This window comes from Platichthys flesus, chromosome 24, assembly GCF_949316205.1.
Source record: "Platichthys flesus chromosome 24, fPlaFle2.1, whole genome shotgun sequence".
Taxonomy (NCBI): domain Eukaryota; kingdom Metazoa; phylum Chordata; class Actinopteri; order Pleuronectiformes; family Pleuronectidae; genus Platichthys; species Platichthys flesus.
Window position 1 is genome coordinate 1,672,164 of NC_084968.1, and position 13,556 is coordinate 1,685,719.

Sequence of the window (13,556 nt, forward strand, 5' to 3'; positions counted from 1 at the left end):
ATCAGCATTTTAGATTCTATAATAAAATCATAATTCCACTTAAAGGGTGTTGAAATCTTCAGAAAAGATAATAATTGGATCACTTTGACCAAGGATTATCTTTACTTCAAACTGAGCTGTTTTCAAGGTAACAAACAAACTTTCACACTAACTTAGAGCCTAAATTAAGTGCCAAAAACTTTGAATCTGTCCGAATATTTAAAGACGACCTCGGGTACTGTGAGTTTTCCACATGTTCCATGTCAATTTGGGCACAACTACTAATTATTTAGCGGGTTTAAAATTGATTGATCTTCTTGTTATTCTCTTATTTGGAAAAGGAAGAATGCCACTGGTTCTAAAATGCCCACATGCAGACTCCTACAAAGTCTATAACCTACAGCCAATCAGGAATCTAATGATCGGAGGGGGGTATAACATCAGCTTACATTAGTTCACTGGTTTAACTTCACTTATTAGCTAATTTAAAAAATATGAAACCATTTGACATGTATTCCACCTACTCACAGTGATCGGCCAAGCTTGATGAAGTATGACAGAATACTCTAATCACTTTTTGTCTTTAAGGATTGCTTGTCCGAAAGTGTGCATTCGGTTTGTGTGAGTTATTGTGTTGAGATTTAAAAGAAGAAAACAAAAAAGGTGGGATGGCCTGGGAGAGATATCAAAGACAGTAATATTTGAGTTCTCCCCATTTTACTGTCCCCCTGTAACACTGAGTTTACTAGTTTAGTATTTTACCACTGATCATCTCTTCATACAAGTTGTTTGAGTGTGTGTGTGTGTCTGTTTTGTACCTGGTCTACTGGAGGAGCGCTGTAGAAGTACTGAGGGAGACAATGAGCCCATCTGTTCAGCACTCTAATAAAAAAGAGACGAATCATAAGTAACAGAGGAGTCAGCTGCATTCACAGAAGACATGAAGGATGCTACTCACTGCACATCTCTGCCGCAGGCCTGCGAGGGAGCTGCTGTTCTCTGGAGATGTACCACTAGGGGGAGACATACACACAGTTTATTCTTCAAATAACACCCTCATGTCTCTCTTCATTTGAACCCAGCACACACTGAGGAAAATGTGATAATTGATGAGATGTGCCTAACTGGGACCACCACTCAGTGACTTGTCTGTCGCCCAGCTGTGTGTTGAATATGTTCAACAGGCCTAACTTACGCTGAACTACTTCCTGCCTCCGGTGCCGTGGCCACGTGACTTCCTGTTTTGGTCGATGGCTTCAGCAAACTGCAAAATTAGAGTTTCGGACATGAAGAGCGTATAATTAGATATGAGAGGCAGAAGGGAGTGGCTCTGACAGAGAGCTGCTTCTTATGAGAGGAGCACAAACTGCTCCACACATAAAAACTTCTTGAAGCTCGTATCTGCTAAATGCAGACACATGTTCATGTGGCTCATGTCATGTGACGTCTGTGTCCAATCCATTTATACGTTTTAAGCCTTCTCTAAGAAGCCTCCTTCTTTGCCTGCAGTAAACTGAAGCTTTCAATCCTGACATCACATTAAACATTAGTCTTACAGTTGAAGACATCATCTGAAACATTGGTATTTATCAAAATAGAGTCAGTGAGTGTGAGGGTTAACCTGGCTTTCTCTCTCTGCTGCTGCAGCCGCTCTCTCTCCTGCCAGATGAGAAGGGTTCCCGGCCTCCTGCGTTCCTCCATGGTGGGGCTGGAGGGGGATAGGGGAGATGAGGAGGGCGACGACGGGGGGACCACCTCCACGTGGAGGCTGGACCTGCAGAGCAGACAGGGACAGAGGGAGCAAAAGAGAGAGAGGACATCAATGAGGCAATTCAGACTAATTTAATGTTCTTCTTGGAATTGCACTTAGGTATTTTCAAAAACAAAACAACAACAAAAAACACACAATATTCTTGCAATTTAGAAAGCTCAGTTAACTCCACTGTCTCTTGGAGGAGAGAAATTATCAGCATTGTTGTCTTTTTTTGTTCAAAATCTGTTTAAAAGTGAGGTCCAAAGTAAAATCCCATCTGTAATGACTTCATAAAAAGTAACTGCCAAACTTAATCATCAGGCTCCACAAATGAACGGAACATCAAGTCTACATCATGGATCAGGATCGGGCTCCAGGGCTCAATTGATTCTGAATGATTGCGTTTTGTTTCTCTTTCAATCCAATATCATGTTTTTTAAGTGATGGCCCTCATGTCTCAAGTCATCTGATGAGATGTTCCAGATCTTGGCCCAAAGCTAAAAGGATTTAAATCAAGAACATTTGGGTCTATAACTTATGAGGATTCATTATGCTGAGTGTGAACTGTAGTAATTGAGGGTCTGAAAAGTACTGAACTCAGTCCACAGACCCCTGAAGACACCGCTGCTGCCCAAAGAGATGTAAACTGTTCATTTAAAGCTTCTACAGAGCACTGGTCAACTGTTTGTTCAAAATGTATCAATATTGAATCAATCACATCGCAAATCACATCAAATTAGACACTGGACTTCCTTGGTTGGCTGTGGCTCAGGAGATATAGCAGGTCGCCCATGAACCAGAGGGTCAGCTGTTCTATCTCAGTCGCCCCCATTCTGCATGCCACTGAACCCCAAACTGCCCCTGACAGCTGTGCCGGCAGTGTGTGAGTGATGTGTGTTGGGAAAAGGGCTGCACACATCAATGCACTATGAATGTGTGTACTGTAAAGAGTGGTCATCAAGACTAGAAAAGCTCTAAATAAATAAAGACCATTTACCGATACACATGCAAAGCGGGAGGTCTGGAATGGAATGGTTCTTGAGCAACATACAGACAGAGTCATCAAACTGATTATTAAGGTCACTAAAACACTCAAGTATCTGTAAAAAAAAAGTCCTGCTCCTGCTCCATTAGGCATTTAAAAGACATGAATATAGATCCATCCAAATGTAATATATATTTATTTTGACTAATTGACCAGGAGCAAGACTTTGACAAATTAAAATGAGAACAGATAAGACTTTAAACTTTATCATTTAGAGCTAAATCAAGAAAGAATATTCTGTAGAAATCTGCTTTATGATTACATTTTTTTTATTGTTTTTTACAAACTCTCTAATGACTTTCCATTTCAGATCTGTACTCCATTTTTAGAGGTCCCACAGGAAGTGTTTGAAGCTGAGTTTTGGAACATCCGTTTGTTCGTGATTGTGAAATGCTGTGTTTATGGAACAGATCCTCCATCAGAAGGAACAGACTAGTGGACAATTCACACACTCCCTATCATGAATTAAGCCAGAGTACAGTTACTGAAACTCAGAGATTCAGAACAATACAGTTTGGTTTTTTTTGTTGCTCCAGAGGCTGCGAACAATGGCACTGGGTCACATATTAAAAAGTAGCCAATAGGACTCATGGGAACCGCAGTCTCAAGAATGTGGTTATCTTGGTTATGGGACAGCAGAGCAGCATGATAAAAGCTGCCCTCTGGGCTTCAGCACAAAGACATGTAGATGGACACACTACATGACAAAGAAAAACAAGGATTCTGTGGGAGTCTGGATGGAAGACACCTTCTTACACAGTTTATGTTATGAGTGGAGTGGGGGTGAGCCAGTGTGTCAGTACTGTGAACTTTCCAAGATAACAGCAACCACATGCACAGAGCCTGGACAGTTTGAGCGGCACTGAGGGGAAATCGCACTGGGAACGGCAGAGTATTGACTTTTCCCAGCTCTTTACATATCCAGTGAAGTGACCTTGTCAAACAAAAAAGGAAACGGGTAAAAAAAAGTTAATAAACCTTGCTTGTCTTTGTCACTCTGAGTGACTAAATACACAGTTTCCAACCAGGGAAAAAACAAACTGGATTTAAATGGAAGACTCTCAAAGACGCAGGCTGAGTAGAACGGAGTGTAATATGTAAATATACTGACACACTCTGCATCTGGTAGACGCCGTTCAGACCCGGTACTAACATCCATCCTGAGTGATCGAATCTCAAGTGGTCAGCACTAAGTACAGGTCTAAACACATCCATGTGTCCACAGCGTTTCCTTAGATCTGATCATAAAAACCACATTCGGAGTTGGTCTTGGACGCATGTGTGATTCGTTTATAGCCACTGCCACAATATCCAAAATGATCAACACATAATGAATGATACATTTACTTAAATTAGTAAACATACACAGAAACATTTACATCCAACACATATCTTAACTCAGACTAGGTTCAGACATAATTTGGTCTTCACAAAAACCAATGACGGACGTGTTTATTTGCACATAGATCTTGCAAGTGTAATCCCATCAGGAGTAAATGTAACTGGATCTCTCAGGATGCAGGTTTATACCGTCTGTGAACAGGGATGTAGAGGTCCTAGAATCTGTCGCCAAAAGAAAAAGAGTTTCCGAAAGAACCTTTGTGCTTCTTGTCCTCCCTCCTTCTGAAAGCAAATTAACAAGTAGTGATATTTTTCTATCACCATTCCACCATCTGTTGACATGAGAAACTCCCACATCTTCACCCCTTCACTGTGGAAGAAGCACCCTCCTCCTCCTCCACAATAATCCCTGCTTTGCTCTGCCAATAATATTGTATTATGTTTTAGAGTTACTGCACCCAGTCCAATGATCTGGCTTGTCCTTCCAACTAGTAGAAACAACACCCTGTGTGGCGGTGATGCATTGTGGTCCCTGTGTTACCAAGCTACGTCACAGCTGGGTGTGGCTACAGTTTCAACACACTAGAGCTGTGACCCAATTCAGGGGTTGCATCTCTGAATTTGATGACCGATTGCATAAGAGTGGCACAACTAGGCTGTCCTGTTTTGAAGTCTCCTTCAAATGCAGCTGACATTCATTCCATTCCTTAGCACCAAAGGATCCGACATGTGACCAAATGAATGAACTAGTTATGCTGTTATGTGTTTTTACCCCAACAACAACAGGAAATTAAACAGAAATAGAAGTGTTGCTGATACTTTCATAACCACAGCGTTTCTAAATACAATATGTACAGGGGACTCAAGGTACTGTCAATGGTGAAGTCTGTCTGTCAGTACCAGGGAAACTCCCCAAGGAATAAACAATCCACCTGATTCTGACACATGATTTCCTCCTGACTGACTAGAGAGACAAGGCGTCTGCTCCTGAGCAGCGACAACACATAACTTTACAACACACTTTTACAATGATAACACAGACGATTTCCTAAAACTTCCACACTTATTGCTCTTGAGCTACTAGTCACTTCTGTGTGTTGGCTCAGATAACGCTGGGTTGTGATTGGATTGGAGTGGGATTGGACACACATTTGCATACACAGAGGCTTCACCTGCTGCTGTAGAAGATTGTAGGTTTGGATTGTAGAGCAGGGAGAAGTGGTATGGTTCTGCTTTAAGTATCGCATCGGTTTTGGTTTGAGAATCGTTACAGCCCAGGCCAAGACCAAGAAGCATAGCGTATCTCTCACTGTACAGTAGCTTCTACATATTTTACCTGCATGTTGTTGAGTCCTGGGTTTGAGACGGTGACGTTTTCTCCTTCTGATCCTGAAAAATCAATGATACACTCAATAAGTTCCCTGTTCTGAGATAACACAGCAGATATGACACAATTACAGGTCATTGTGTGAAAGACAGGTACCAGAGGAGGTGTGCGTGGATCCAGCTTGTTCTCCTCCTCCTCTTGCTCCGTTACACTGCTGTCGATGAAGTCCACCTGCTCAGCCTCGCCGTTCACCGCTAAGAGACGCAGGAGAGTTAGTCTTTTCTCTAAATGTGCAGACGGATACTACAGATTGAGAAACTACAATATCCTCCAAACTCTGATTTCAAGTCCCTTACCTTTGTTCGCTTCCTGAGGAGATCCATCCTCCTCTTCCTCCTCCTCCAGGTTCCTGTGGTCTCTGCTGACCTCAGCCAAGCGGAGGGAGCGCTCAGAGAAGTCGTCTGCTGACTAGACACACATAGACACACACAGTCAGTCACAGAATCAGGGATCTTTAGGTGAAGGGTGAGGATGATAATTATACTCTTATTGTCTAATTGTTTTTGCATCACATGGCAGCTCCATTTACATCATCCCAGCTGACAAAAATGACGACAGGAAGCTAAAATACATACGTTTAAAATAACTTTAAAATCACAAGGACCACACAACACACATTTAACATTATGAAACCAAGAGGATGATGTTTAAGGCCCTTTAACGTACATTTGATCTGGGCTTTAGTTCCATATTTCATTCTAGGATTGCCTGGTGCACAAAGGAGTTTTTCAGTCTCGCAGTATTAAATCGTGGAACACTGAAACCGAAGGTAACAATCAATATTCACTGTTCAGGACATGATTGGGATCAGAAACATTGATGTCGGCCAATCTTGGTATTTTACTATGGTAGTCTGATTCATAGATTTCTTCTCAAAGGAAAAGACAGATGGTTCATCCAATCACCAGCCAAGTATCTTTTGCGAGCGGCCGTCCTTTTCCAAACACTTTCTGCTGAAGCCTTCCCAAATGGTTCCGTGTAACAAACCATCTGGTGTGTCAAGTCAGCACCTTACAGTGCAACAATCGTTCTAATGCTGTCCTCTTATAATACAAAGCATTAGTGTCTGATTTCTACACTTTCAACTGACAGCAGAATGGAATCGGTCAATAAAGTGCTTTGCTCTTTTCATATTGCCGTAATTGTTTGAAATAATGATATCAATCATTTACTATATTTTAGTAAGAGTTAAATTACATCACATTGACTGTGCTGGGTAAATTAGTTCAAAATCCCAGTGAACCTTTAATCATTTTGAGTTACATGTTGAACTAAAGGGAGAGTGACACCTCCGCCAAGGCCCATGAAACAAATTTTAGATTGACCAGATTTTTATTTGGATCTGTACCAAGCTGCATACACTGATGAATTTCAGTCCTTTGACATGTCTGATGATTTTAATCAGGATCCATGAATTAGTCTTTGAAAAATCAACAAATAACACACCCAGACAAAAAGATACGTATCTTTGTTTGCTAGCATGCGTTAATTCACTGGACATGTGCGTGTGTGTGTGTTTGTGTGTGTATCCTTCACCTCATTCCCAGACCATCTCTTGCTGCCGCTATCCACACTGTTGAAGCCAGAGTCCAGTCCACCAAACTGACCTGTGAACAGCTCATGGTCTGACAGGCTGCACGGAAACACACATTAGGATAACGTCACTACACACACAAGGAAATACTCAGCAGCCGCCCTTACACCGGGTTGGGTGGGGGTCACGAAACTAAAAGGCAATGACTCATGTTTTCTGCCTCAGATCAAATGCTCTGTCAAATACTCTTATCACTGTCCTTGGTTTTGTGCATTTCATGAAAACAGCTCACCAGGCTGCTCCATTCAAGCCGAGACTGATAAGCTCTGCTTCCTCTTAGTTAACACTGCCATCGTTTATCAACCATTCGGCATTTACTTCACCTTTCTCCTCTGACCTCACATTCTTCCTGCTTTGGCACAAGAGTGTATTCTCACATGCAGATTGTGTTGGATTATTCCATGATCCTATAACATGCAACTTTAGTAGCTTCCAATATCAGAAGAAGAAGAATTTCCACCTTACATAGTCTCCTTATTGTTATTGTATCACGTTAAAGATGTAATTTGTGATATGTGAAATTGGGACCAGTAAGAATCTCCCTCCCGCTCCTCACCAGCTGTTGAATCCAGTGGGTCTCAGGTGTCTCTCCAGCTCCTCCTGGCTCCTCTTGCATGCCTCCATGTTGAGGTACTTGAAGATGTGGTATTTGCCCTTGGAGCAGATCTGCGCAGGCGGCATTTGCAGCGGGTTGTTGTCCAGCATAATGCTCTGGAGATGTCGCAGGTGGCGGTAGCACAGGGGCACGTGGGAAATGCGGTTGCAGGACACATCGAGCCGGACGAGAGGGAGCTCGGATATTTCTGCATGGGTCAAGGTAAAATCATGAAATCATATGATATAGTAATTAACATCACTTCGCATTAGGATAATGATCAAGTGTCAGTCTGGTAAGTTGGCCTGGTTACAGGATTCAAACTCTTTATTAGGATTTACTAAAAAGAAACGTCTCTGTAGGTGGACAATTCAAAAAAAGTTACACCAACATCTACTACATAATTGTGACATAACCCGTTTATGGACATCTGACAGTTAAATAAACCTGCTGGTTAACAATGGCACATGTGCAGACATGTTGGTTCATCGCCACGGTCCTTACAACAACAGAGAAGAAATTGAAGAAGTTTGAATATAGAAAAGCTGGTGGATCTGACTCCAGTTGGAGTCTATTCGTTTTCCATTTCCTCCTAACGATTAAGAAAATGAGCCGCTAATGGTGTAAGATCCATTAGGGTTGCGTTAAGTCAGACAACAGCTCAATACTTGTGCATGTAAACAATTGATAGCTCACAATAATGATGCAATTAGAATGCCCACACAGAGCAGTGCTTTGACTGGGCAGTTTAGAGGTCAAGGATATCTGCACCATCATCGATGAAATCAGAAAAACTGAGCAGAATCATTTCATGTTCACAAAAACATAAATTTGATTTTTTGTGTTCGCAAAGAGCTCGGCACTTTGGTTTCATCAAAAGAGCCGAGCTGATCACTGAGGCTTTGCTTGGGGACGGAGGGGACACGATATACCTTCAGGCAGTGTGGTGAGCTGGTTCCTCCTCAGGTTTAAGTCCCTCAGACACTCCAGCTGACCGAGCTCTGCAGGCAAACACTGCAGCTCATTGCAGCTTATATCCTGAGATGGAAAGACACAGCGAGGACAGAGTGAAACAAGAGCACTGACCTGTTTTAATACAGCAGACATAAATCTAGAGACCCCATGCTTTAAACAGAAACTAGTCCTTTAACTATGACACTTGAGGATATCAAAATTCTGGAGTGAAAGCATGCCACCCGTGGAATTTGACTCTTCAACGACAATCACCATAGAAATCTACTGTTGCTGAGAGACACCAAGTTAGAGAACCGAAAGATTCTGTAGATGAGAGACAGCAGTGTGCGTGCATGCGCGTGTATGTGCGTGTTAAGTGTGAGTATCGTACCAGCTGTCGGAGGTGTGTGAGGGAGTGTATGGAGGCGGGCAGCGAAGACAGCTTGTTGTTGCTGACGATGAGCACTCGCAGGAGAGGAAGCTGGAACACCGACGGGGGTAAACTGGACAGGAGATTACGACTGTGGAGACAAAGAAGCGCACACACACACGCACACAAACCAACACACACAGAGTGAGCTCATCGAAGAGTGATATCCACTTGAGTATTGTGCAAGACTTTTCAAAAGGTGTATTCCCGGACACACTCTCGTTTAAAGACTTCTACAAAACAAATGTCTCATATGTCACAGGTTAACTTATTAGCTAACTGGTTGGCCAACCAGTAGATGTGCTGCCACATAGATTCATAGAAAAGATCATGTTTTAACTGTTTATTTGACTCCAGCCAACATTTGGAGCTTGTATTACAAACCACCTGTAGGGTCTTTCTGGTTTCCTAGCAACAGTGATATTATAGAGTCTGAGGGGGCGTCAGTGTTGTGTTATTGTAGAATGGTCTAGGCAGGATTTGTGAGGTTTTTTATCAAGCGTAAAAAAAAAAAAACTTAAGTTCAAATGCAGTTTTCCAACGACAGCTTTCTTTCAGTGATACAGTTACAGTACAAGTACAACTTTACAATTTGGGTTTTGTTAATTTCAGTTTTCACAAGCCTGTATGCATTTCAAAGTATTGATACTTAGGTATTTTTTAATACAATGTGTACAAAACGATACAATCGCCCTTCATTTCACTTTGGATAATACTGAAAAGGGGCCAAGTCAGATATACAATCACCTTTTCAACCAAATGGGGCCTTAAAGACAAATCCTCTTCCACAAGATGTGAACCAATCAGATGACTGGAGGCTGAAGTACAAGCAGCCGGTGAGTGACCTGTCACTGTAGTAAAGTAAACTAAAGTGTACCACTGTGGTGCACACACACACCTTCAAGTGAATCAGAATATTTGATCAGAGTTTATCCAACTGCAAATAATCTTTCTTGGTTTGTAAGCTACCCTCATGTTGGTCACTGTTCTTTAATGTCCTGATAAAGTAAATTAAACAGAAGCATTCGAAGTATATTTAAGAATACCTGTATGAAGCAAGATGACAGATACCACTGGTTTACCTGGACTACTAGTTGCCACTGTTACAGTAACCAGACATCTTCTATATTGATCTATCTAGAATCCAGATGACTCAGTGCCAATGTGCACCACTGTACAATGAGTAGATCAGCACCTCCAACTTGAATATGCATGGTGCAGTTACCTGAGGTTGAGGTAGGTGAGAGCCTGGAGGTTGCCCAGGCTGGGGGACAATGAACGCATCCCATTGTGGTAAAGGCTCAGTGTCTCCAGAGAGATGAACTGACAGAGCTCCTCCGGCAACTCACAGATACGGTTCTTAGACAGGTCTGGAAAAAAATGGGAAAATACACACACATGAAAAAATGACCAAACATCACATCCAGTTACTTCAGTATTCATCCAAACAAGACAAAAAGAAAGTCAAAAACACAACTATTAAGTTAATGTTTCCTGTCAGTCAAACAATGTGACACAGTATAAGAGCTTTACCAAATATCCAATACTAAATAAATCCTTTTAGATCTTCAGACCAATAAAAAGGGGGTTAATGGAATTTGTGACAAGTCCTCTTGTTGTAACGCAATTCTGTTTAATCGTCCTCCAAATCCAAAATTATATAATAACACAGAATTCATCAAACAAATTCACACCACTTTTGGTTTGTGTCTTCTGTGTCCTTGGTCATGTGACAACGTCCATACCACTTTCCAAAACCACCGGCCTTACGCTGACAACCAGCTTCATGAAATGATGATGGGAAGGCCATCACTCGCCCAATTTTGACCAAACTGGGTGAGTGTCCAGAAATAGCTGCTATAGACTGCTTCCCACTTTCTATTTCCAGAGTTTGGGTAAAGTAGGCCATTCTCATCCACCTTCAAGGACAAAGGAATACCAGTCATTTCTGATTACCATCAGAAATACAAATTAATATTCCCAGTCCGGATGTACTACTGCACAACTCTTTACCCTACATTTAGTCCCTCAGTGGGTATACTATTCCATTTTAACATACTAGTGCAGTGCCCATTCTTAACATGCCTTATTTCTTGGCCTGTGGTAAAGCTCTGGAGCTCCTTCAGAATTATTCCTGTCATTACTGAGTGAGTCATTAGTGAGTCCCATTATATTGTTTGTGTGCTGGATGTTGTATGCAGAGTTTGTTTTTTTTAAATAGAGTGAAGTTAGAACACCTTGCATTCATCCTACTTATCTGCAGTGAAGATTTTATAATGAATGTTTTCATAAACTGAAACTGAAATCTGTTAAGCAATCGCAATCTTCGGACCCAAGTTCACAACTTTTCAGAAAATAAAAGGCCTGTAATGAGTCTCAGTATAAAGCATTGCCAAAGAGGAGGTGATTCTATAAATGTGAAGACATGAAAAAGAACAGGACCTGTGAATATCTGTGTCTCAGTCCAATATAATGAAAAAAAAAATAATCAAATGAATTGATCTGGTGGTGTTTTTGACCCACGGTTTGACCCAGTTGCCGACCACTGACATCTATCATCATCTTTTTTGATGCGTTCCTTAGAGAGACAGACGTTTGTGGAATTAGTAGATTATAGATCATAATCTTACTCTTGATTTTTTTCAGATTTTACTTTTAAAATATGCTGATCCACTACAACTTAAATTACTTTTATTCATAAAAACAGTAGAAATTAAGTAACAGTTTAAATTTAAGTAGACATTGACCGGTAGAAACCTTTTATTTTTAAATGCCTGATCATGATAGCTCTGGAAAAAAAGAAGAAGCTTTTACCTGTATAATCTATAGGCCTTTCAAAATCTACCTTTCTCAAACCTCTTGTAAATGGCTTTTGTGTTGCTGGCCATGCTCAGTACTGACATCCTCAACAGGACTTCTTCTCTACCCAGATACACTATTTGTACATTTGAACTCTGCAGCAGAATGACAGTTTAAAAAAATCGGAGCATGCAGCATACAGAATAAAAAGCATCAATAGAGCGTGTATAGAGCTGTGGTAATTGCAAAAAGCACCATTAGCACTGAGCTTTGGCTGGCAGCAGGATGAGACAAAAGTCTGTCAATGGCAGACAGCCCAATGGCTGTTTATTGATTTGTGTAGGAAGCAGCAGGAAGAGGAGGAGGCAGTTCCTCTCTTTGTCAGTAATTCTGTGGGGCTTTTATTTTGGTAAACCTAAATTAGATAGAAGAACAGTAGTGTGAAAATAGATCATAGTCCACTGAATATCATTTACTGATAGATAAACACTGTAGGTGTTGTTCAGTCTTTTCTTTTCATCGTCTCTCAGATTCGCAAAGCTTAATTTTCTTTAAGAAAAATATATAGAACTTGAAGCTAAAACTCGTACAAAAATAGGTAAATTTAAAACTTAATCAGCAACTATTTGGATAATTGATTCATCACAAACCTAATTTGTATAGCAACAATGACTGATGTTTATTGGTTCCAACATCTCATTTGTGTGAATTTGCTCTAACAACATAGAGAAGAGAATATTTTTGATTTAAGACTGTTTGCTACATAGAAACACAATAATGTTTTAGACTGTGATGTTTTCTTTTTATATTGTTTGACTGTTTTTAACGATATTTGATAAATTAAAAACATAGAATAATTTATAAACAGCTAAGCAATTAGACAAACAAAATTGAAAATTAAAGCAGATAAATATTTTACTTCTAAGTTCATCTGAGAGAGGACAAACAAAACCACAGCAAGTATTTGTTAACGTGCCGTGAGAGTGAAGTGTACAGTAGCACCAAGGCCTCCTCTCTCCTTCTCCACTGTCCCATAGCTGAAAGGGAGCTGTCTGAACAATAGGTGGGGGTGGAAATAGTGCTCTCTGTGTGTGTGTGTGTGTGTGTGTGTGTGTTCTGGGGGATGGACTGATTGTCTGGTCTCCATTTGCTGTTGCAAAAGAACGCAGGAGCTCCAGTTTTGCAGTTATCTCTGCTGCAAAAATAAAAGTATTGCCTGTGAAAAGCATGTTAACACGTGTAATTCCATACTTGTCAGCACCATGTAATGACAACGTTCACTTGCATCTCAAGAGTATGTCCTGCTCTTATCTTGAACATAAACCCAAAGTATTGCTACAGAAGCAGTCCTTATTTGGTCCTCCTATACAAAGGAATACATTAACAGTCTCAGCCTGCTCCCTCTTCCCCACAGGAGGCCTTTCTGCTTAAACGTCCTGATAGCTGCTGTAACAAAGCCAGAATGACTCAATATGAGCATCATGTGAAAAGCATGTGCTGTGGAACGGGAGAGGCCAAGCAGTGTAATGTCCAGGCTCTCACTGATCTGCCAAGGTTCACACAGCAGGACTCTGACTATTTCATGATCCAGAGCCAACTCTGTGAGCTCTGTGATGAGGAGGAGGAGGAGGAGGGAGGACGGGTCAGCATGACTAGAAGTAAAACCTTCCGTTTAAAAG

At 41.1% G+C, this 13,556-nt stretch overlaps 1 protein-coding gene across 3 annotated transcripts in view; it reads right to left on the bottom strand.

Moving 5' to 3' along the window:
- lrch4 (leucine-rich repeats and calponin homology (CH) domain containing 4) overlaps positions 1-13,556 on the bottom strand; it is a 45,616-nt gene that overhangs the window by 12,585 nt on the left and 19,475 nt on the right. For all 3 annotated transcript variants that reach the window (XR_009920171.1, XM_062383640.1, XM_062383642.1), the window contains exons 2-13: positions 10,304-10,448; positions 9,040-9,169; positions 8,627-8,732; positions 7,656-7,902; positions 7,042-7,138; positions 5,802-5,913; positions 5,602-5,699; positions 5,455-5,507; positions 1,601-1,753; positions 1,175-1,243; positions 938-992; positions 798-861 (exon numbers count right to left, since the gene is read on the bottom strand). Coding sequence is in view for 2 of the 3 variants with exons in the window: in XM_062383640.1 (XP_062239624.1) it covers positions 798-861; positions 938-992; positions 1,175-1,243; positions 1,601-1,753; positions 5,455-5,507; positions 5,602-5,699; positions 5,802-5,913; positions 7,042-7,138; positions 7,656-7,902; positions 8,627-8,732; positions 9,040-9,169; positions 10,304-10,448 (1,329 nt within the window). In the remaining variant the exon portion in view is untranslated. The remainder of the gene's footprint in view (positions 1-797; positions 862-937; positions 993-1,174; positions 1,244-1,600; positions 1,754-5,454; positions 5,508-5,601; positions 5,700-5,801; positions 5,914-7,041; positions 7,139-7,655; positions 7,903-8,626; positions 8,733-9,039; positions 9,170-10,303; positions 10,449-13,556) is intronic.